The following is a 25,264-nucleotide window of genomic DNA, read 5'->3' as shown; positions in this document are numbered from 1 at the left end:
CCATATGGGGCTCACAGTCTTAACCTCCATTTTACAGTTGAGGTAACTGAGACACAGAGAAGTGAAATGACTTGCCCAGGGTCACACAGCAGACAAATGGCAGAGCCAGAAAAAGAACCCAAGTCCTTCTGACTCCTCTGTTTGCATTGTGACCACCTGTTTATTCACTAGTAGCATTTCTAGTACCCCAATTTTGGTGAATTTGAGAAGGGTTTTCTCACACCATTACCAGTGAGAGTCCATCCCACCACAATGTTGAACATATGACTGGCAGTGGTCTGTGGGGCAAGGTGTTTTTGCAATGTTCAGGGGGGGTGGGGAGAGAGGAAATAGAGCGCTCTGTCCGGCCCCTAATATCACCTCTCTGACGTATCACACAAACAGGGACAGATAAACTCTTCTGTGGGCCCATGGAGATTAGATTTTGCGGGATCCCCTTTAACACAAACCTCATCCAAAATCCAGATTATTAACACCATATTAAACCTGGATTTAATTAACATAAAGCTGTTCTGTGGCTACGTTTTTCTTAAAATACATATTAATTGAAAACAGCCTACATCGTAATTTAGGATGCATAGATCGCAACATTTTAGATATATGGATTTTCATATATATAATTGCTGCATTTTGCTGAGTCCTCCTTAGCCTGGGATCCTGAGCTGCATCCCCTAGTCCCAGTCCCAGAAACTCTTATCAGTACCTAGAAGGCTCGATTATTGAAGTGTCCTCAAGTGGCCTAGCATTCTGTGACTCCACTCAGCTGAGTTGGAGAAATAATCCAACCGTGGCCAGATTTATAATAGACATCAGAAGCAGCCAATTGACAGTGCACTATTAGAGAAATTGGCCATGGGATGGTCTTGCGGGCAGCAGGAAGTGAAAACTGGAAAGTCGTGAGCTTTCCCCTGACCAAGTCAGAAGCAGCAACTGAGTTAACCGAAACCAGAGCGAGGAAAGCTATGGCTCTGGAGTGAATGGATGAGGGTCAAGGTTCTCCCGGGAGAAGTAAGTCTAGTTTCTAGGATTTAGTGCACTTCCACATGATGTCATTACTTTAATTCTGCATGTGCATATGATGTAATAGTAATGTTGGTATTTAAGCGCTTACTATGTGCAGAGCACTGTTCTAAATGCTGGGGTAGATACAGGGTAATCAGGTTGTCCCACATGGGGCTCACAGTCTTAATCTCCATTTTACAGATGAGGGAACTGAGGCACAGAGAACTTAAGTGACTTGCCTACAGTCACACAGCTGACAAGTGGCAGTGTCGGAATTAGAACCCATGACCTCTGACTCCCAAGCCCAGGCTTTTTCCACTGAGCCATGCTGCTTCTCTAATGTAATGTAATGATGCCATATGGGGTGAGAGGAGCCGTGATTTTCTCTCCACCTCAGGGTAGCATAATACCTGTAGTCAATACTGAGTTCAACACAAGTCATCACAAAGCTAGATTAGACTAGTTTTGCAATCTCATCAGACTGCAAACTTCTTGAGGGCAGGGATCAAGTCTACTGTACTCTCCCAAGGGCTTAACATAGTGGTTCTGCACAAATTAAGTGATTAATGACAGTCAGTTGATTGATTATGGCTACAAGTGGCACCAAAACACTGTCCTCATGGTAATGAAGCTCATTAAGTATGTGGTTAAATATAAAGGGCCCCAATTTTCTTAAAGCACATTTACATTTGGACTCTGAGGACATGAACTTTTCAAACCTTTATAGTAGCTTCTTTATAAATTTTTTTTGATTCCGCCTGTGGTGGTGAGGAACTCATCATTTCCAGGGTCCTTAATTCATCAATTTTACTCAAAGCACGTCGAGCAAATACCTAGTTAGGGTTAAAAGTTTTCAAAGATTCATCATTTGAAAAAGAAATGCAGTCATTAAAAATTCATTGAGACAGTAGGATGGTTTATTCTTCCAGGCAATTGATTTAATTTGTTGACTTAATCGCGTGAGCTGAGTCAGACTATATGCAAAACAGGATCTAACTTTTCTCTATAAGTAACTGAACTTTTTATATTACAGAAAGTTGGCAAGTACTTGTTACTCATCTAATTCCCAGGTCTTCAAGACATGAAGACACACATTAAAGGAAGAAATTCAGAGAAATGAGAGTCTCCTGTTAATTCAGCCTTTCATGCATGGACATTATAACAGATTAGTGGAGGGATCATTACTTGGAATCCAATTGTGATTAGATCTACCAAAAGGCAGTTCAAGGATACATCATTAATCATTTTTTAATGTTCTCAACCTTGGGGATTAAATCCAATTCTGTAATGCTACTCTGTTCTTTCAAAGGCTTAAAGTTCTTTTTTTTTTATTGATTTGACATTCAACGGAAGATGCTGTCAACATTATCAGACTCCTAAGTAAACATATATCACAGTTTTCTAAACTTTTTCTTTTAAATCATTAACTTTTCAGAAGAAAAGGCTGTGACCAGAAACAATTAATTAGAAAGGAGAGGACAAGCACTGTTTGGAAGCCTGCCCCAGCCCATCAGCCCTACCTGCGACAGGCATGTCACCTGTATTCCTGTGGATGAACCAGATATGTAATTCTACAAGTGGGTGACACTTGTAAAAAGCTGCTAATTCCTAATGAATTCTTGTAAGATTACCTCGATTATTATCATAGCAGGATAAAAGGAAATGAAATTGGTGGACGCAACTATCACAAGTATTTTCTGCAGATACAGTCCCTGAAGTGGGAACAGGGACCGATAATAGTGGGGAGAAGTCAGGAGGAGAGGCAGATAGAGACAGAATCATTCAGAAAGAAGAATGTACTAGACAGCAAGGTCACCTTGGAAATACGGTGTTTTAAATTTTTCAAAATGGTTGGTAGGATCCTAAGAAAGGGAGGGCCCACTAAAAAGCCCCATTGTGTGGAAGGGCTGGTTTTGGCTACACTTCCCAGAAGCTATTAGGACATTTTGGGAGGGTAGTGGCTTCTCTGTTAACAGCGGGGCCAGGATCAAGAACTTCTGATAGTTCTAAATTCAAGATGGATCATTCTGGCCCAATTTTGGAGTTACGTAGCTAGGCAACTTCAATTTCAACCTCATTAAAGCAAAAGCTTTTGACTCTAATAAAGTGGGAGACCAAAGAGGCAGAAGGAGACAGAAAAAGACACGAGAAAGAATGAGCCACATGAGAGACTCAAAGATGGCCACAGGGCAGAATAGCAGAATTAGAGAGTCCAACATAATGACCTAGGAAAAGTGTATAACCCAAATTCTAATTGGACTTCTGAAGGGAAAAATTAAAAAATGATCTCTCCGTGCCTTGTGTTTATCTAAACTAAGCAGTGATAAATACATTACCTCTCCATGGAGACCTTCTTGGCAATCAAAATAGCACTGGCAAACAGCAGTGTAAAGGACGGTCCTCCAAGTTAGATAATTAACCGACAAAAGAGGAATAGAAGATTCCATACAAATACTAGACCACAATAGGTATTCTAGGGCCTGTAAGAAAACAGATCACAATTCACAGTTTTAAATAGTCTTACTGGGAGAAGAGGTCATTACTCTAGACTGCAAGCTAGTTGGGCAGGGAACATGTTATATTGTACTCACCCAAGTGCTTAATACAGTGCTCTGCATACAATTAGCACTCAATAAATAGGATCGATTGCTCATCTGAACAGTAACAAACTTTCAAAAATCACCTCCCACACCCCTAGAAAAAGTAATAATGGCATTAATTTTTTAAGTGCTTACTATAAGCTAAGTACTAGGGCAGATACAAGGTAAGCGGATTGAATACAGTCCCCACCTCACATGGGGCTCGCAGCGTAAGAAGGGGAAGAAGAAGAATTCTATCCATATTTTGCACGAGGAAACCGAAGCCCAAAGAAGTTAAAGGACTCGCCCCAAGTCACACATAGGAAGTGGCACAGCTAGGACTTCTAATCTGCTGACCCTCAGCTCTGTGTTCTTTCCACTAGGCAATGCTGCCTTCCCTAGTGACAGTGCAGCTCTTTCAGGCCACAGCTGTTCAGGGTGGTGAGGACACTTAGAGGTTGTGATGAGGATTGCTGGTTCGACCTGGAGAAGATAGTGGCCGAGGATCGGGGACAAGAGAAGGACAAGGTGGAGTGGACCTGGAGTGAAGAAAAAGTGCCACTGAGGAGAAGGATTGAGAGGAGTCTGCAAGGTTTTGGGTTGTTTGTTTGCTTTATGGTATTTATTCAGCGCTTACTATTTGTCTGGCATCCTACCATGTGCTGAGGAAGATACAAGCTAATCAGGTTGGATACAATCCACATCCCACATGGGACTCACAGTCTTAATCCCCATTTTACGGATTAGGGTAGTGGGGCACAGAGAAGTTAAGTGACTTGCCCAAGGTCACACAGCCGACAAGTGGTAGAGCCGGGATTAGAGCCCAGGTCCTTGACTCCCAGGCCCATGGTCTATGCACTAGACAGTGCTGATTCTCAAAGTTAAAATGGAGACATCCCTCCCCTCTACCATATATACTCTTATAAAAATCCCTGTTGAAAGAACAAACAGTCAAGGCTGTGCCATAAGCCCAAAAATGTCTAGGCCTAAATGGAGTTTAGACTCTATCGTTCTTTTGGATGTGATTTGAAAGACCAGATCAAAATAGTCCAAACAACAGCCAAGGTTGAAATTACAGGTTTCCGGTTATGAAACCATTTCAAAATAATACAAATCACATAACTGCCTTTTGTCTTTCTGTCCTTAAAGGAGAGAAACTTCCATCTGAACCTCAAATTTCCTCTAGATGTAAGCTCCTTGTGGGCAGAGAATTTGACTACCATATCTATAATGCTATACTCTCCCATGTGCCTAGTACAGTGCTCTGCACGCAGTAAATGCTCAATAAATACTGTGGACTGATTGAATTCAGGAAAAGATCATTTGGAGCCTTTTCAATGGACTAGAGCCGTAACATAGTGAGCCACAAGATGTCAGTAGAGCACCATTTACATTAGTTTATATTGCATTTAGCAAATGGTTACAACATCAATCCAAAGATAGTTTGGACCGCAAGTATTAAATGGAACGATTTCATATTGGCAGTGGACTAACTGCCTTCAGGACATCTCCACCTGGATGTCTTCCCGCCACCTAATACTCAACATGTCCAAGACTGAGCTCCTTATCTTCCCTCCCAAACCCCCTGTCCTCTCCCTGACTTTCCAGTCACTGTGGACGGCACTACTATCCTTCCCATCTCACAAGCCAGCAACCTTGGTGTCATCCTTGACTCCACACATAGTAAGCGCTCAATAAATACTATTGAATGATTTCACCCCACACATCCAATCCGTCACCCAAACCTGCCGGTTTCACCTTCACGACACTGCCAAGATCCACCCTTTCTGCTCCATCCAAACCGCTACCTTGTTAGTACGGTCACTCGTCATATCCCGACTGGATTACTGCATCACCATCCTTTCTGATCTCCCAAACTCCCGTCTCTCCCCACTTCAGTCTATACTTCACTCTGCTGCCCGGATTATCTCTCTACAGAAACGCTTCAAGTGGCAGAGGATGACTGACAACGTTGTACAAACAAGAAAATATCTTCTCACTATATTACAGAGCATAAAACGATAGTGTCTACTAACTCTGCTGTATTTTACTCTTCCAGGACATTAACTATCGCAAACAGTAAAGGCTCAATTGGGGAAGCAGCGTGGCTCAGTGGAAAAATCCCGGGCTTTGGAGTCAGAGGTCATGGGTTCGACTCCCGGTTCTGCCACTTGTCAGCTGTGTGACTGTGGGCAAGTCACTTAACTTCTCTGTGCTTCAGTTACCTCATCTGTAAAATGGGGATTAACTGTGAGCCTCACGTGGGACAACCTGATTACCCTGTATCTCCCCCAGCGCTTAGAACAGTGCTCGGCACATAGTAAGCGCTTAACAAATACCAACATTATTATTATTATTACCACTGACTGAGAGATAACAGTCAGTTGTTACCAAAGATATAGCGTGGCTCAGTGGAAAAAGCCCGGGCTTGGGAGTCAGAGGTCATAGGTTCGACTCCCGGCTCTGCCACTTGTCATCTGTGTGTCTGTGGGCAAGTCATTTCACTTCTCCGTGCCTCAGTTAGCTCATCTGTAAAATGGGGATTACCTGCAAGCCTCACGTGGGACAACCTGATTACCCTGTATCTACCCCAGTGCTTAGAACAGTGCTCTGCACATAGTAAGCACTTAACAAAAACCAACATTATTATTATTATTATTATTATTATTATTATCTCTGTCCTTGTGGTTTGGGCAGCCAGGTTCTGGGGGAAATCTTGTTAAGGAATTCCTTTACGGCAAAGGCTTTTGCTATGGCAGTGGAACACGAGTTTGTGATTTATTCTGGGAAGGCCTCTAGAATTGAATATAGTCACTGGAATAATCCTTAGGTCCCCTTTTATATATCTCCTGCATTTTAATTAGCGATTGAAGGGCTGATAAAGACCTTGTTCAAGGAACTGTTGTGACAGAGCTTAATTTGAAGGAACAAATGCAGTGTGTCATGCTGTCAGAGTCCACATGATCTATGCTAGCCATTTTGTATGCAAATGCTTTTGCTGCTCTTCTACTGACGCCCAAGAGGTTAGGTCTATTCTCAATATGCTCTGTCATTTGTTGATACAGTTCAAAAAAACAATTCCTATGTTCTTCATGCTGGCACTTTTGCAATATGGTTGTTCATGCAGTTGGATATGCAGCGGCTATCTTTCAGATGCCAAGAACAACCTGAACATGGTCTCACTGGGGATATAATTTCAATTCTTGGCCACCGTTCTGATGTTTAGAACAATGATGGAGGGTACAAGCCTATCTCTTGAGGACCAAAATGCTAACAGCAGTTATGTGTCAACCTCCTGAGATACTGTTCTACAAATGTTCACAACAAAATTTTTTGGCAAGTGTGTGTTTGAAGGCAACAGTTGTTCAAACAACTATTGCCATCAAACACGCACTTATTTAGAGAAGGAGAAATGTTCAAAGGCCTCTCCAAACACCAAGATAGAGACCTTAGATTCTAAATTACCTGGTCATGACAACTCAGCTCTGCAATTTACCAAGAAATACCCTGGAGAAATACATTACTTGCCCACAAAAATATCTATTATCGTTCACCTGCGCTAAAGAAAGTGACGCTTATCTGTAGATCCTACCTACCATTGATAAAAATATGTCTGCTAGTGATGGCTACACCTGCTCAAAAAGCACTATTAATTTATGTTAGAAACATAGATATTCATTTTGGCCTGCTTCTAAGGTCCAGTAACAGGAGATTTGAGAACACTTAGCTTTTTTAAGAGGGGGAAAAGTGAGTATTCTTTTATTAGTCAGTCAATCATATTTATTGAGTGCTTACCATGTGCAGAGCACTGTACTAAGTGCTTGGGAGGGTGCAATATAACAATATAACAGAAACATTCCCTGCTCCTTCCACTAGCCCTTCATCTTCATGACATTTGTTACACTGTCATTATTGATGAACACAATTTTTTTAAGAAGTTGAAAGTATACAAAATTCACAAACATGTCCTCTTGGAGTAAAAATGTAATTTCCTTTAAAATAAACTGTATGGAGAATATGAATAAAGAGAAATATTTCACTATTTATGCCATACCTTTGTAGACTGACCTATACTCATCAATTTCCTGCATATAGTATATGTGTGAATTGTACCTGTATGGAGGGGAAAAAAATCACAAATCAAAATCAAATTATGACATTTAAAAACCTCTGATGGTCTTCAAACTGAGTTTCCCCCAAAATTCATTCAATAGTATTTATTGAGTGCTTACTATGTGCAGAGCACTGTACTAAGCGCTTTGAATGTACAAATCGGCAACAGATACAGTCCCTGCCCTTTGAGGGACTTACAGTCTAATCACGGGCTTACAGTCTAATCAAAATAGGCTGCAAGTTGTAACATCCATCATAGGAAGCAAGAGGGAAACCAATAACAGTCCCGAATTTCAGGGTTTGGGGTATCCTAATCCAATTAAATAATTTTATATATGCCTCAAATATGTTAATGCCATTTTTGTCTACATAAGAGTGATTATATTTTTAGGTACATAGGCTAAATGAACTGGAGTTTTAGGAATTCAAATAAGTTTATAAATAAGTTCAATCCATTTGAAAACCTACAATAGAGCAAATCAATGAAATAAGTTAAACAGAATAATAATATTTACAAGGAGATATAAAGTACATTAGTATTTATTATCCACATTTCCCAGCATTCATTCCTTTACAAGTTTTTGTGGAAACATTAAGATTAAAAACAATGTTAAGTAGTTTAACATCAAGTGTTTCTTTTAACAGCAATCGAGTATTTACATCCAACTACCAAGTGCTGATTACAAAAAAAATTTTTTTTTTAATCTCACCTAAAATAATTATATAAAAATAGCATTGTTATTTTTATTTTTATTGGGCAAAGATGAAAAGTGAAAATGTTCTCCAAACTAGCACTGGAGGGGAATCTGGCTCCTTTTTAAAAATCTTAGTTAACCTAATGAGCGACCCATGTGTGAATATGTCTGCTGCCTTTCTCATTTTAAAGTTCTCAAGAAGAGCTATTTTGGGTAAAATACCATTTTTCAGATGGAAAAGATTGATTATACTCCCTGAAAACGTGAAAACTATTTCTCTTCTGGAGCACTGCACATTTTCAGAGTACGTGGGCCTCTCTTAATTCTTGAACAAAAAGATCAACAACCTGGTCCTATCAGCCCCAGGTATTGCCCATGGCAGCGCTCTCCTCACTCTTACCCCCGCAGCAGCAATTAGTCTTCAGTATAAATATCACCACCAGTACTGGGGATGAGTACTAGAGATGTATATGTGCTTTTAAAAGATAACTGAATGTACGCTTCAGTGTATATGATATCCTCAGGATTATTACACTGTTCTAGGATCTCCAGAGCCATAATCTGCCCCTGAGGGTGTTCCATTGCCAAAAGGGGCAAAAACCTTTTAGACTATAGGTGGCCATGAGCTCTCAAAGTCTGGTCCCAAGACAATGTTAAAAAGCACTCTGTGGCTTTTTATTAATCCCCAGTACTACAGATGGAAATCTTAATCTGGAAATCTTCTTTCAACTCACTGCTCATACTGGTTCCAGTTGGATTACTGACTAAATATTGAATTGGGCATGAATCTATATTTATATTATTTCAGCTAAAATTACCAAGGGCTTGGGCAGAGATAGCATCCGGACCTTGGCCAATCTTGCTTCACACCTGTTCCCTTTGGAGGGTGTTGACTGCTAGAGATACCGTATTTATATTGCTACTCCTTGTCCGATGTAAATTGGTAAGACAAATTCACAAATCATTCGCACGTGAGCCTAAGTAAAAAAGCCCTTACGGATCATTTATTTTAATTATAATAATGCAAGTGCAATCGCCTTCTAAAAGATACGTGTGGAAAAGTAAGTCTCTAACACCATACCATTGTAGACAATCCAACAGAGATGCTCCTGAGGAAGTGCCATCTGCATAGTAAGTCGTAAAGAAGACAATATCTTCAAGCTCTGTCTTACAGATTCTTCATTCTGAAGGTTTATGTCATTGATACAGACCATGTGGAAATTGCAAATACTTCTTCCTTGCAAAGCTTGAAACTGAAATACATAGGGAAAGAGTAAGTAAGAAATAAATCTTATTTTCTATTATGAAACAATTTTCAGGACCATAAGAACCTGATTATGAATCGTCGGTCCCTAAATGGATATTAATCTAAGAGCAATATACTAGTTTTCAAAAATGATACATTCAGATGATTGGTGTTCACAAAGCAGTGAAACTTACCAAATCATATACAAAAGGAAATAGTTTGTTGCTAGAGCAGAGAATGCAAAATAAGGAGGAACCATCTGATTGTTGCCTCCTGGAATGTTTGCCTGATAGTGTGTCGGATAGTGACAACTGTCTCAGGTGGCAGACAGTGATCATCACCACAGAACTGGCCAGGCGTGGCATCGACAAAGCGGTTTGAGTGATGGCCTGGGTTTGGGGTTGAGGCTGCTTTTTGACCCCTTTTGCTGTCACAGATGCAACAAGCAGGTCTGTGTTCTCACACCAATGGTTCTACAATTTTTTTATGGTATTTGTTAAGTGCTTACTATAAGCCAGGCTAGGGATAGAATCAACCTAATCAGGTTGGATACAGTCCATGCCCCACAAGGGGCTCACAGTCTTAATCTCCATTTTTTCAGATAAGGAAACCGAGGCACAGAGAAGAGAAATGACTGGCCTAAGGTCATTCAACAGATGAGTAGCAGAGCCGGGTCCTTCTGACTCCCAGGTCCCTGTTCTCTCCCCTAAGCCACTCTGCTTCTAGTGTTCACAGGTTGTTGAAGGACGCATTCAATGGCATAGAATGTGGAATTTACATGCAGCAACGTCTAGTGCAGCGACTCTGTCCAAAGACAAACGTGGCACTGATTTGCATTTGTGAGCTACTCCTTGCATGATTTAAGACATACAATGGCTCAGTGAATGTTTTGCAAGAGTGGTGAATGCTCTGCGTTGACAATCAGTCTAGAAAAGACTGAAGTCACACTTCAACGTATTGTACTTGTACTACTTCAAGTGCTCTGCACATGAGCACTCAATAAATGTGAGTGATTGTGTGTGTGAGGGAGAGATCGATTGATTCAACCAAAGCCCAATATCACAGCTTCTGTTCCAGTGCTATAACTATCATCAATCAGTGATGGAAACCTGTAACATAGGCTTTGGAAAGGGAGTCAGCCCAAAGAAAAAATTGGACATTTACCACACTGACTGCCATACTTCTAAAGCTATGAGGCAGAGACAATATAATGATACAAAAAGAACACCTCCACTAATTCCATCTGTGTTGCCTTGGGTAGACAGAGAAGGATCAAATGGCAAATTTCACTGCAACACCAAGATGGGCAATGCTGTGGTATCGTAGGCACTGAGGTGATGAAAATCAGAGCTCAGCTGCAGTGATGTGGTCACCTAACATGGACAGATGATAAAAAGATTTCCGAAGTCATCTTTTATGAGAACTCAGCACTGTCAGGATTCTCCTGAAGGGGCCAGAGGGAAAGCACGAAGGCAGGTTCCTAATGGTCACTCTCAGGGCCTGCTCCACGATAACAGGGCTTGGGAGTTTGCAGCCTGGGGAAAGGTCCTCTTAAGTGCTTTGAGGACGAACACAGTGCTGCAGAGGAGAAATGAGCTAGGTCAAAGGCAGTTTTAAGCCTTGACAAAATACCCCTGCTGACGTTCATGAGTGTAGTCTACAGTCGGCCATGTACCTTACACCTGGCCCGCTGAGAAGCAGCATAGCCTAGTGGAAAGAGCACGGACCTGGGAGTCAGAGGACCTGGATTCTAAACCCAGCCCTGCCACTTACCTATGTGACCTTGGGCAATCTAACGTTTCTGTGCCTCAGTTCCCTCATCTCCAAAATGGAGATTCAATACCTGTTTTCCCTCCTACTTAGAATATGAGCCCCTTGTGGGAACTGATTATCTTGTATCGACCCACATGCTTAGTACAATGCTTGGCACAAAGTTAAAACTTAAAATACCTCAATTATTATTATCATCATTATTATTACATCTCAGCCTCCAAACGCACCTCACAAACACACTGGAAGTGAAAGAATTTTAAAGTTCATCCAGTTTTTGATGGGAAACATTTATAAAGTTGGCTCTTTTTTTTTTTTTTACTATTTCACACTTACTGTCAGGCCAACACTTTTGTGTGCAAAACCTTCTGGAAAATAGATAGCTTTAAATTCATCCAGAGCTGCTTTATTCTCATCAAAAGTCAGATCATCAAACTGCTGAAGATATCTTCCATAACACTGCGTTAGGGCTAGCTTATATTCCTGTAATAAAAAAAGAGAACGGATTAGTTCTTCAACAACATTTTCAACTGAGCATACTAACATCTTTGTGTGAATGAAGAATTCACTAAGAGAAGAAAAACCCAAAAATGTCAGGCAGTGTGGTTAGGGTACAAGTAAATGGCTTCATTCTCTCCAAATTGGAGGCAATTTGGGCTTTTCCACCTGGAGCGGTCTTTGTCTCTGCACAAGTTGGGACAGAATGTTCAATGACTGAGGTTTTATGCTGAGTTGGAGGAAAGCGACAAGCTATCCAAAATAAAACAACCCAAAATTCCAAAACTGGCAAATTCAAACTGCTGATGCTTCCAAAAATTAAAAATGCCCCAACAACCCCTTTTATGTTATGTGCACACCAAGACTGTCTCTTGCCACAATAACATACTTTTTACCCTCAATGCCTTGCATTATTTTTATTTCTACTTCTTTGATTCACAAGCTTCTCAGGATCTCTGCTCAGAGAAGCAACTCATTTCTAATTGCTGTATGGCAAGCTAAATTGTTTTCCACTCCTGTTTCCCAACAGTAGTCAGTCAAATAATAATAATAATAGCAGTGGTATTTATGTGCTCTCGCCATCCCACGTACTGCGCTAAGCTCTGTGGTAGTTTCATAACTTCTGTTTTCTTCATTTTCTTTTACCAAATATTTCTTCTGTGCTCTCTTAGTCTCCCATTTTGCTTCACGAGACTGCAACTCTTTCACTATCCTGCTCTCATCCATTCTCAACACATGCCAGTTGAGGAAAAAGTCAATATTGACTTACTCAGCTTATTGACTGACAAAATTCCTCATCTGTGATCAGGTCTTGCCATGGATGTTTAATATGCCAAGTAGTAGGTATAGCTCTAGAAGATGTATGCGTCATCTCATTAAGTCCAGGTCTCAGAAATATTCAGACATTTCTATAACATTGGACCTTCTATATGTTATTTTCATTTTGCTTTTACGTGAGGATTAATTCCTCGTTGGTTCCAAACTGTCAGTCTTCCAAAGGACTTTCTGACCTTCCTAAATTTGTTTTTTTTTCCTGGTTCTCCAAAGCTATGCAGCAGAGACAGGAACAATCACCGCCATCAGTCTCTTCCCAAGTCTCACCCTCGCTGCTGACACCCTCGCCACTGAATGGCTTTGAGGGACTGGAAACGTGAGGCTGGGAAGGGACTCATTCAGCAGGAATGGATGAGTAGAACAAGAAGCAGCGTTGCCTGGTGGAAAGATCCCGGGCCTGAAAATCTGAGAACAAGGGTTCTAGTCCTGGCACTGCCATTCGACTGCTAGGTGATCTTGGACAAGTCCCTTCTCTGTGCCTCAGTTTCCTCACCTGTAAAAGGAGGACCCAAAACCTGCTCTTCCTTCTTTTTAGATTGTAAGTCCCATGTGGGAGAGGGAATGTGTCTGTCCTGATTATCTTGTATCTACCCCAAACTTAGTACACAGCCTGACACATAGTAAGCGCTTAACAAATACCATTATTATTATTGAGAAGCGGCATGGTCTAGTGGAGAGAGCACAGGCGTGGGAGTCAAAGGACCTGGGTTCTAATCCCGGCTCTGCCCCTTGTCTGCTGTGGGACCTTGGGTAAATCACTTACTTCTCTGTGCCTCAGCTACCTCATCTGTAAAATGGAGATTAAGATGTCAGCACCCTGTGGGACATGGATTATATCCAAACTGATTAGTTTGTATCTCTTCCAGTGCTTAGTTCAGTAGCCGGCACCGAGTAAAAGCTTAACGAATACCATAAAAAAAAGCATGTTTTTAATAAAAAGGCAAGCGAGAAGGGTCTGGGATGTGGGGTTCAATATTGAAGGCTGGCACTGATAAGTGTGGGGCAAGATAATCGGTTTGGACATAGTCCCTGCCTCACAATTTTAATCCCCATTTTACAGATGAGGCAACTGAGGCATAGAGAAGTCATTTGCCCAAGGTACCCAGCAAATAAATAAGGATTAGAACTCTGACCTTCTGGCTCCCAAGCCCACGCTCAATACACTAGGCCACGCTGCTGATGAGAAAAAAAGAGGCACAGAGAAGTTAGATGACTTGTCCAAGGTTACACAGCAGCCAAGTGGCAGAGCCAAGACTAGAACCCAGGTCTCCTGTACTCGTGTAAACTTTTTCTCCTAATGGACAATAAATGTTGCCAGGGATTACTCTAGCATGGCATTTTTGTTTTGAAGAAAGGCTGAGGGTCATCAGATGCTCACTCATGTCCCAGCGTGCCTGGCAGGCCTGGAATACTATTGCAAAATTTCATTCAGAGGAGTGAAGACTTCTCAGAGGAGACATGTAAACAGCACATCTTCCTATGTGCTTTAAAAGGAACAAGGTGCCAGGTCAACTCCATCCCTACTTACCTATGGTACCTCTTACACCATTCTCCATATAGGATGCTGCCGTTCTCTATTTTGTGTGACAACTTGATACTCCACAAATGGAATTGTTATTTTCTTTAGTTAGGTTTCAGTTTGCTTTTGTTCGTGTGCGTGGCTAGGGTGTGCCAGTCACAGGTCTCTGTGTAAGCCTTTTGGGTGAAGCAGACAATTTTTACAGCACCTTTTCAGGTCCCCGTCTCCACTGAGGCTAAAAAGATCCTATCGATTCCCCAGGGTGCTTTAAGAAATTAGTCATTCAAAACCCATAGTGAAAATTATATTTCTTCAGGAGAAAATAGCTGTAACATTAATTCCCTTATGAAAATGACATTTTTCATAATGAGCTGCTCCAAATTTCTCAAAGAACCGTATGACACTAATTCATCATCTGAATTTGATAGGAGTTACATAAAATTGTACAAAAGGTTATTCCTCTGGGTCAAACTTGTACCAGATAAAAAGTAAATTACCCAGCTAAATAAAAGTGATCAGAGTTGTAAAATCTACCAAGATCAAGGGTAGAGCATTTGAAATAGAAAATGCCAACCCACTTTCTAACATGAATTTATCAATTTATTTCAAGATTCCATGCTTACTCTCAAATTATTTTATTCTACTAGATGTACAGTTTGAAACACAAAGTACAACTTTTGCATCAGAAGGAAAAAAATGTCCCAATTTTTCTTTATTGTTTTATGTCTTATTTTCATGAAAGCGCCAGGGAGCTAAACCCTTGATTCTGTTCTAATGTGAAGGGGGAGAGCTGTGGTAGCCAAACCAAGGTAGGCATAAAGTAGTCTAAGTGACTAGTTTCTGTAGCACTCAATTTTCAAAGTATATACCCTACTATTTAAGGAGTTACTCATCTCTTATCTATGTTTCCTTTCTCCATTAACCCCTTCTTTCCAAATCTACAATTTATTTGTGTCTGTCATCCCGCCTTAATCATAAACTCCTTCCCTTCCCCTCTGCTTCCCCTCGGCTCCCCACCCTCTGCTCCTCCCCCTCCCCCTTCCTCTTCCCTCAGCACTGTCCTCATTTGTATATATTATTTATTACCCTATTTATTCTGTTAATGAGATGTACATCCCCTTGATTCTATTTATTGTGATAATGCCTTGTTTTTGTTTTGTTCCATTTTGCTTTGCTGTCTGTCTCCCCAGATTAGACTGTGAGCCCATCACTGGGCAGGGATTGTCTCTATCTGTTGCCAAATTGTACATTCCAAGCACTTACTACAGTGCTCTGCTCATAGTAAGCGCTTAATAAATACTACTGAATGAATGAATAAACTCCTTGAAGGTGGGATCATCATGGCTACTAATTCTAATGTACTCTCCCTATCTCTTGGTAGGGTTCTCTGCATACGGCAGGACTCAATACATACTGTTGATTGATTTCAGTCAAATCTAGTTACCACATCAGAAAGTTACACAAAACATCTTCCCTTTCAAATCCTCTCCTCCTACTTTCCCATCACAGTTGGCAATAACATTACACTCCCCATCTCTCTGTCCTGAAACCTTGACACCCTCCCTCTCATTCAATTCTCATATTGTCTGTCACCAAAGCCATCAGTTCCTCATCTATTTTTTTAATGGCATTTGTTAAGTGCTTACTATGTGTCAAGTACTATTTTAAGCACTGGGGTAGCCACAAGGTAATCAGGACCAACAAAGTCCCTGTCCCAGAGACATTAAGTGCCGGAGCCAAGATTAGAACCTAAGTTTACCAACTCCCAAACCTGTGTTCTTTCCACTAGACTATGTTGATCCCCAAAACATTTCCAGAATCCAAGTTTTCCTCTCCATCAAAATGGCCAACACACTGGTCCAAGCACTTGTCAAATTCCAGCTGACTACTGTTATCAGCCCCCTCGTTGATCTCCCAGCCTCCAGTAGCTCCCCTTCCCAGTCCATACTTTAATTTGCTGCCTGGATAATTTCTCAAAAATATCATCTGCACTTATCTCCCCACTTTTCCAAAACCCTAAATGATTGCTCATTCCTCTCCTCTACATCACTGATTTTAAAGCTCTCAGCTCTCTCCCTCTGATTTTTTTCCACTCTCTTCTCCCATTAAACCCCAGCTTGCACTCTTCATTCTTCTGAAGCTAAACAACACACTGCGTCTCATTCTCAGTTCTCTCAGTCAATGGTTTTCATGGAGCGCTTATCATGTGTAGAGTACTGTACTGAGCGCTTGGGAGCTACAGGACAGCAGAATTAGCAGGCAGGTTCCCTGAGCACAACAAACTTACATATCCACATTTCTTTCCATTTTTGAAGCCCTTCTGAAATTATCTTCAAGAGGCCTTCACCATTAATCTATCATCTCCTTAAATTATATCCCCTAGCTGCCACTTGAACTGTTTGGTGCCATTTAAGCACTTTTTTAGAAACCCCTGTAGACATATGTACATATCTTACATAGATTATTATTTCCTCTAACCTATAACTTATTTTAGTGTGCATCTTCCCCACAGGACTGTAAACTCTACGAAGGCAGGGGCCATGTCTCCTAATTCTATCGAACTCTTGCAACCACTTCGTGTGTTGTTCTGTACACAACAGGTGCTCAATAAATGCTACTGATTGATTTCTGAACTCTTGTAATCAAAGAGAGAAAAATCATCAAGCCTGGACCCTGGAAGCTCAGTAATATGGGTGTGAAGCAGGAAACCAACAAGCATAAGAAACTAAAAACAACAGGAAGTGCTTCTGGGCTCCCTTTTGTATCTAGGGAGAACATGATTCAGCACTTCCTGCCGTGATCCACCACACCCACACAATTAAACACACACACACATCTTTTGTTTAGATTCTTTAACTACTACTTACTTTGATTTGCATAAGGCTATCTCCAACTTTAAGTAGCTTTTCATTGTAATATGAAGCTGGCAGCCGTGACTCAAACTTGGTCCAGATATTAAACAGAGAAGTGGCTCTAATAAAAAATCAAGAAACAAGATGATGGATTGAAAGTTAGCTGCAAATCCAAATTAACAAGGACGGAACCCACAAATGTTGAATCTGTATTGAGTTGTTATTTTTCTTTTCAGCCCACTTCATTATTGTTCAGCTGAATTAGTCACCTTGTCCTCATGGTCTCTTACTTCAGAAAGGGGCAAAACACTCATAATTAGCCAAGAATATCATTATTTTAAGATATCCCAGGCACATAATGGATTTTCTGGAAACAGGCCTTCAGAGCAGTCCAACAGTTCCAATGGCGATGTTGTGAAAAGCAAATAATGCCTCATGTCAGTCATGCTCCAAATGCAAAAGAGGGTCCCAAAGTTCGGGCTATTTCCTTGAACTTAAAGCAGTCTTGAATAACACTTGAGAACAGATATTAGTCAATCAATGGTATCTACTGAGTGCTTACAACGTGTAGAACACAGTACTAAACACCTGGGTAAGTACAATAGAGTTGGGAGACATGATCCTTGCCTAGGAGGAGTTTACATTGTAGAGATGATGTTCCTTATCTGTAAAATGGGGATAAGATACCCACTCTCCCTACCTCCTGGAAAGGAGCACCCTATGGAAAAGAGACTGGGTTCAAATCGGATCATCTTGCGTCTATCTCACGCTTAATACCATAATTATGACTATTGCATCGGAGATAGTATACAAGGACATGATAGTAGGAAACTTTCTTCTCCTGGAGTCTATGAAAACAAGATAAAGAATGATTTTTCGGGGATAGCTTGGGTAAATTCCTGCCTGCAGATCAAGTGGGCAATTCTGTAGAGTATGCTGCAGTAGAAAGTGGTATGCTGTTTTCTTCACTTATCAATCCATGAGATTTATTCAGGGGTCACCATACATTGGGAGCATGAACTAAGCACTTGCGAGAGTCCAAAACAATACAGTTGGAACAGTGCTTGGCACATAGTAAGCACTTAACAAATACCATTAAAAAAAAATCATCCCAGCCCACAAGGAATTTACAGTCCAGCAGGGAGACAAACATTAAAATAAATTACAGATAAGGGAAATGACAGAGTATAACATATGTACATAAATGCCATGGGGCTAAGAGTGGGGTGAATTAACAAGGGCTTAAGAGGTTCAGATCCAAGTGCATGGAGACCAGAGAGCCAATAGTGAAAATTCGGACTTAGTCCGGGAAGGTCTCTTGATGGAGATGTAATTTTGGGAGGCTCGGAGATGGAGAGAATGGTGGACTGTTGGATATGAAGGGGGAGGGTGTTCCAGGCCAGACAGAGGAGGTGGGCAAGAGGTCGGAGGCAAGATAGGTAAGAACAAGATATGGTAAATCGGCTTAAGGGAGTCAAGTGGGTGGGCTGGGTCATAGTAGATCAGCAAGGTTACATGGGAGGGAGGAAAGCTGATTGAGTACTTCAAGACCATTGGTAAAGAGTTTCCTCTAGATGCACAGATGGATGGGCAACGAATGAAGCTAACTGAGGAGTAGGGAGACGTGGACTGAACTTTTTTCGGAAAAACGACCCAGGCAACAGAATGAAGGCAGGACTGGAGTGTGGAGAGACAAGAGGCAGGGAGGTCGGTGAGGAGGCAGATGCATTAATCAAAGCAGGAGTGCTTAGAACAGTACTTGGCACACAGTAAGTGCTTAATAGATACCATTGTTGCTACTACTGTGTGCTTGAATCAGCGTGGTTAGTAGTTTGGATGGAGAGGAAAGGGTGGATTCTGGAGAGATTGCAAAGGTAGAATTTACAGGATGGTGGCAGATTGAATACGTGTGTTGAATGAGACAGAAGAATCTAGGAAAATGCCAAGGCTTTGGGCTTGTGAGGCAGAGCTGACAGAAATGTTGTCTCCAATGATGAGAAAGTCACTGGGAGGAGAGGGTTTGGGTGGGAAGAAGAGGAGATCTTTTTGGACAAATTAAATTTTTAATAGTATCAGCAGGATTTAAAAGTAGATGTCCTGAAAGCAGGAAGAAATGTGAGACTGAAGAAGATGAGAGAGGTCAGGGCTGGAGAGGAAGATTGGGGAGTCGTCTATGAAGAGCTGAAAGTTGAAGCCATGGGAGAGAATGAGTTCAAGGGAAAGGGCTAGATGGAGACTAGAAGGGGACCCAGAACTGAACCTTAAAGGTGTGAGGCAGAGGAGGAACGGCCCGAGAAATAAGGAAAACCAGGAGAGGAAACTGTCAGTGAACCCAAGATGAGATGGTGTTTCCACAAGGCAGTGGTCCACAGTGTTCAGGTCGAGGGGATTAGGATGATGTAGAGGCCAATGGATTTGGCAAAAACGAGGGCATTGGGTGACTTTAGACAAAACTGATTCCATGGAGTGAAGGGGACAACTATGAAAAGGGACACTTTGAGAGAGGTCCCAGTGGCAGAGTATGAACCCAGGAAAAACTTCCTTGCGGGTTTTTTTTTTCCCCAAATAGTTGGACAAGAACACCCAGGAATAGATCAAAAGACATCATATGTTAATGATGCTTCTGGATGAAATCCCGAAACAACAACAATGACAAAAAACCCAAAATGGATTCAAATTAGTCTTTGCATGCTATAAAAACTAAGCTTTCAATGCTTTCAGTAGTCATTTGTTATCACTAGGTTTCAAGTCCTTATTTTTGAGTATATATTAGCTTAGTCCACTCCTCCACTTACATATTATTTTTGCCTATCCTCAGAGCTTGTTTATATTGAACATTCAGTTTTCTTGCTTGGGGAATGTCCGTCTTTCCCATAGGGCATAAAATCCTTGTAAAGCAGGAATGTGCTTTGTGCTTCTATTGTACTTCCCAAACAGCCCCATGCCTTGCATTTAGTAGAATCATAATAATATTTGTTAAGCATTTACTGGGTGGCAAGCACTGTGATCTGCAGTGTGGCAGATACAAGATAATCAAGTTGGGTACAGTCCTTTTCCCACATGGAGTTTATAGTCTAAGCAGGAGGGAGAATACGTATTGAATCTCCATTTTGTAAATGAAGAAACTGAGGTACATTAGAGTTAAGTCACTTGTCCAAGGGCACACAGCAGACAAATGCCAGACCTGGGCGCAGAAACCAGGTTCTCTGATTCCCAAGCCAATGCCCTTTCCACTAGACCACCCTGCTTCTTACTTATTAATACTACGATTACTTGATCAGTGTTGAAACTTGGGCTAACAACAGCCAAGCACTGATAAACTTTTGGATGCAAATTCTCTTCTAACATGCAATTTCTACAACTTGTGGTAAGGGGGGAATGAAGACTATAAGCTTGTTGTGGGCAGGGAATGCATCTATCAACTCTGTTACACTGCATTCTCCCAAGTGCTTAGTACAGCGCTCTGCACACACAGTAAGCACTCAATAAATACAACTAATTTGGGTAAAAGGTGCAACAATTTTTTTAAGAACCATTACAAAATAAAAATAATGACCACTCATAATGCAGAAACTAAACATCCTTTCAGGGTGCCCATTCTTAATTAATTGTAATGACTAGAAAGGAAAGAATAATATAAACAGGAAAGTAAATGAAAGAAAATTGAATGTTTGCATCCGATGGCATTATGGTGAACATTTTGAACATTGTACTAGAAGCAAAACAGATCTGTAGATGGGCCAAAACTGTCCCAGGAGGACAGGGGCACTTTTTGTTTTGTTTGTTTTTTAACTTCTACAGGTACCTAGTCCACAGTGCTTAGCAGAGAGTAGGGCTTCAACAAATGCTGATAACGAGGAGGAGGTTCAAGAGAGAAAGCCACTTATTCTTGGAAATAAAGTGTGGGGCCAAAACCAATAGCTTGCGTTCTAACTCGGAAGCGCTTGATAGTCCTATAACACTGGCAAACTGCCCCATAGTTCATGTCTTCCTTTGTCGCGCCAGATAAGTTTAATGCGACCAGGGGAAAATCGAAAACTGTCAGGTAATAATTTAAGGCAATATCAAGCAGGAAAGGCTAGAACTTCTGCAAACAACAGTCCTATTCAACCAAGAGAAAAGGAAGAACCTCTGCCAAACAAATCTGCCTGGACAGTTGGAAATAAACAGAAGTGAACTTTAGAATGGAAGGAAGGAAAGGCTGGTGAAACTCTTCACTGTACAAATCCTGCTGGTCTCCCCACCTCCTGGTCCCCTCTCCAGGCTGCACGGTGCAATAATAATCACAGTAATAACGACAATAATGATAACAATAATAATAAGAAAGCTCATTATAGGCAGGGCATGTGTCTGCTAATTCTGTTGTTGTACTCTCCAAAGTGCTTAGTACAGTGGTCTGCACACAGTAAGCACTCAGCAAATACCAGTGATTAAGCACTTACTATATGTGTCAAGCACCGAACTAGCTCACAGCCTAATAGGAGGGAAAACACATAATGAATTCCCATTTTGCAAATGAGGGAAATGAGACCCAGAGAAATTAAGTGACTTGACCAAACTCACCAAAGCTTGACCAAGCGGGAATGTGCTGGAGTTGGGTTTAGAACTCAGATCCCCGGACTTCCAGGCCAGTGCTCTTTCCACTAGACCACACTATCCACTGCAGAAGCAGCTTTGTGGATAGAGCACAGGCCTAGAAGTCAAAAGGAACTGGGTTCTAATTTCATTCTGCCAAAAGTGCTGTGTGACCTTGGGCAAACCACTTCAATTGTCTGTGCACTCATGTATGTATCTGTAATTTATTTATATGCATTGACTTCTGTCTCCCCCCACCTCTCAGACTGTAATAATAATTATTATTATTACTCCCAGACTGTAAGATCGTTGTGGGCAGGGAATGTGTCTGCTTATTGTTGTATTGTATTCTCCCAAATGCTCAGTACAGTGTTCTGCACACAGAAAGCACTCAATAAAAACTACTGAATGAATGTGCCTCAGTCACTTTATCTGTAAAATGGGGACTGAGTGTGAGCCCCATGTGGAACGGGGGCTGTGCCAACCCAATTAATTTGTTGCTACTCCAGGGCTTAGAATAGTGTTTGGCATGTAATAAGTGCTCACCAAGTATCATAATTATTATTATTGGTCTCCCACGATGCCTCTCTCCCATTCGGGGCCCAAACTCGGAGGCCATAGGGCTGGCCCCCTTTCCCCTTCCTCCCTGTTCTCCCCCCAAACCCTTCCAAACATTGCCACCCACTTCACTGACCTATCTCCCCCCACATACCCCCGGCTCTCTCCCCCCACTCCACCTCCCCTCTCCCCATTTGCCCCTTTCCCCAACCTCCTTCCCCTTACCCCTCCCTCCTCCTTTCCCCCTTCCCTTTTCCCCCTCCCTTTCTCTCTCTCTCCTTCTCCCTCCTCACTCTTTCTCCCTCCCCTCCTCCCTCTTTCCCTCTTCCCCTACCTCCCTCCCCCTCCTCCCTCTTTCCCTCTTCCCCCACCTCCTTCCCCCCTCCCTCTTTCCTCCCCTCTCCCTCCTCCTTTTTCCCCTTCCCCCTCCTCACTCTTTCTCCCTCCCCTCCTCCCTCTTTCCCTCTTTCCCTATCTCCCTCTTTCCCTCTTCCCCCACCTCCTTCCCCCTCCTCTCTCTTTCCTCCCTCCCCTTCCTCCCATTCCCCCTTCCCTCTCCTCCCTCCCTCCCCTCCTCCCATTCCCCCTTCCCTCTCCTCCCTCCCTCCCCTCCTCCCTTCCCCCCTTCCCTTTCCTCTCTCCCTCCCTCCTCCCTCCTCCCTTTCCAGCTTCCCTTTCCTCCCTCCCTCCTCCTCCTCCCTCCCTTCCTCCTTCCCCCCTCCTCCCTTACCCCTCCTCCCTCCCTGCCTCCCTCCTCCCTTTCCCCCATCTTCTCTCCTCCCTCCCTCCCCCTCCTCCCTTTCCCCCCCTCTTCTCTCCTCCCTCCCCCCTCCTCCCTTTCCCCCCTTCTCTCCTCCCTCCCTCCTCCTCCTCCCTTTCCCCCTCTTCTCTCCTCCCTCCCTCCCTCCCCCTCCTCCCTGTCCCCCGTCCCGCTTCCCCCCGTCCCTCCCGGTGGCTCCTCCGGCGGGTGCCGGGGGTGGGGGGTGGGGGGAGGGCGGGGTCACCGTCTCTGGGGGAGTCGGCGGTGGGTGGCGGCGGGGCCGCTCCGGGCCCTGAGGACGGCGAGCAGCTGGCGGAGGTGAGCCTCGCAGGAGGCCATCAGCGGGTTGTGCCCGTCCAGGGGCCCGTAGAAAGCGGCGCCGGGGCACGAGGCGGCAGGGCCCGGAGCCGGAGGCCGAGGCGGCGACGACGGGGCCCGCAGGCCCGGCTCGGTGGGGACCGGGCCCGGGGCCTCCATCTCTAGAGGCAGCTGGCGGGCGGTTGCCCTGGAGACCGTCTCCTAGCAACCGGCCGCGGTCCCGCTCCCCGCCCCGGCCGGGGAAGCAGCGCCCTCTAGAGGAAGCGCGGGGGGGCCCCTCATCATTCATCCGTTCAATCGTATCGATTGAGCCCTTACTACGTGCGGAGCACTGGACTAACCGCTTGGAACGTACGATTGGGCAGCAGATCCTTAGCGCCCTCCACCCAACCCCGGACAGGGAGACACAGGACAGGCTAAGGATAATAATAGTGTTGGCATTTGTTAAGCGCTGGGGGAGAGACCGGGTCATCAGGTGGTCCCACGTGAGGCTCACAGTTAATCCCCATTTTACAGATGAGGTCACTGAGGCACAGAGCTGACAAGTGGCAGAGCCGGGATTGGAACCCATGACCTCTGACTCCCTAGCCCGGGCTCTTTCCACTGAGCCACGCTGCTTCTCTCTGTGCGGAGCACTGTACTGAGCGCTTGGAACGTACAATTCGGCAGCGGATCCTCAGGGTCCTCCACCCAACCTCTCCCCTAATGCCCGCTCCGCCCCAACACTGGCACCGGGAGGACGGGGAGACACAGGACAGGCTAAGGATAATAACAGTAATAATAATAATATTCGTTCATTCATTCAATAGTATTTATTGAGCGCTTGCTATGTGCAGAACACTGTACTAAGTGCTTGGAGTGTACAATTCGGGCGACAGATAGAGACAATCCCTGCCCAAAGACGGGCTCATAGTCTAATGGGGGGGGGGGGGAATAGTAATGTTGGTATTTGTTAAGCACTTACTATGTGCGAAGCACTTTTCTAAGCGCTGGAGTAGTTCCAGGCTAATCAGGTTGTCCCACGTGAGGCTCAAAGTCTTAATCCCCATTTTACAGATGAGGTAACTGAGGCACCGAGAAGTCAAATGACTTGCCCAGGGTCACACGGCTGACAGGTGGCAGAGTTGGGTTTAGAACCCATGACCTCTGAATCCTAAGGATGCAGAAGGTTCAAGCCTGGGGAGGGAGAGGCTGCTCCAACCCACCTAGGAGAGCTCTACTAATAATAATCAAAATTACGATGCTATTTGTTAAGCGCTTACTGTGAGGCAAGCACTGTTCTAAGCACTGGGATAGACACGAGGTAACCAGGTTGTCCCACGTGGGGCTCACGGTCTTCATCTCCATTTTACAGACGGAGTAACTGAGGCACAGAGAAGTTGAGTGACTTGCCCAGGGTCACACGGCAGACAAGCGCCGGAGCCGGGATTAGAACCCATGTCCTCTGACTTCCAAGCCCGTGGTCTTGCCACTAGGCCAAGCTGCTTCCCCATCTGCCCTGAGCCCAGAAGGCCTCCTTAGGATTTTTTTTGTTGGTGTGGGTTTTTTTTTAAGTGCTTGCTCTGTGCCAGGAGCCGTAGTAAGTGCCGAGGTAGATACAAGCTAATGAGGTTAGACACGGTCCGTGTCCCACGTGGGCTTTACAGTTTTAATCCTAATTTTACAGATGAGGTAACTGAGGCAGAGAAGCCAAGTGACTTGCCCAAGTTCACACAGCAGGTCGGGGGCGGGAAGGGCTGGGATTAGGATCCAGGTCTTTCTGACTCCCAGGCCTGTTCTCTTTCACTAGGCCATGCTGTTTTTATAGGGCACATCTGAACAGTGCTTGGCACAGAGTAAGTGCTTAACAAATACCATTATTATTATTATTATTATTATTTTCTGAAGGCACAGCTCCTCCAGGAAGCCTTCCCTGACTGAGCCCTCCTCTCTTCCCCCACTCCCT

The 25,264-nt window shown here is 43.4% G+C and overlaps 1 protein-coding gene across 1 annotated transcript in view; it reads right to left on the bottom strand.

The window, feature by feature from the left end:
* CFAP54 (cilia and flagella associated protein 54) overlaps positions 1-23,478 on the bottom strand; it is a 174,323-nt gene extending 150,845 nt beyond the window's left edge. The window contains exons 1-7 of the mRNA XM_029078670.1: positions 23,246-23,478; positions 17,124-17,229; positions 11,742-11,888; positions 9,471-9,642; positions 7,636-7,694; positions 3,339-3,482; positions 1,722-1,835 (exon numbers count right to left, since the gene is read on the bottom strand). Of these exons, the coding sequence (XP_028934503.1) occupies positions 1,722-1,835; positions 3,339-3,482; positions 7,636-7,694; positions 9,471-9,642; positions 11,742-11,888; positions 17,124-17,229; positions 23,246-23,478 (975 nt within the window). The remainder of the gene's footprint in view (positions 1-1,721; positions 1,836-3,338; positions 3,483-7,635; positions 7,695-9,470; positions 9,643-11,741; positions 11,889-17,123; positions 17,230-23,245) is intronic.
* Positions 23,479-25,264: the final 1,786 nt, after the last annotated feature.

The sequence above is a fragment of the Ornithorhynchus anatinus genome, chromosome 14, assembly GCF_004115215.2.
Source record: "Ornithorhynchus anatinus isolate Pmale09 chromosome 14, mOrnAna1.pri.v4, whole genome shotgun sequence".
NCBI classification, from domain to species: domain Eukaryota; kingdom Metazoa; phylum Chordata; class Mammalia; order Monotremata; family Ornithorhynchidae; genus Ornithorhynchus; species Ornithorhynchus anatinus.
Note: the sequence above shows the minus strand (reverse complement) of the source record. Positions and strands in the feature narration are given on the sequence as shown.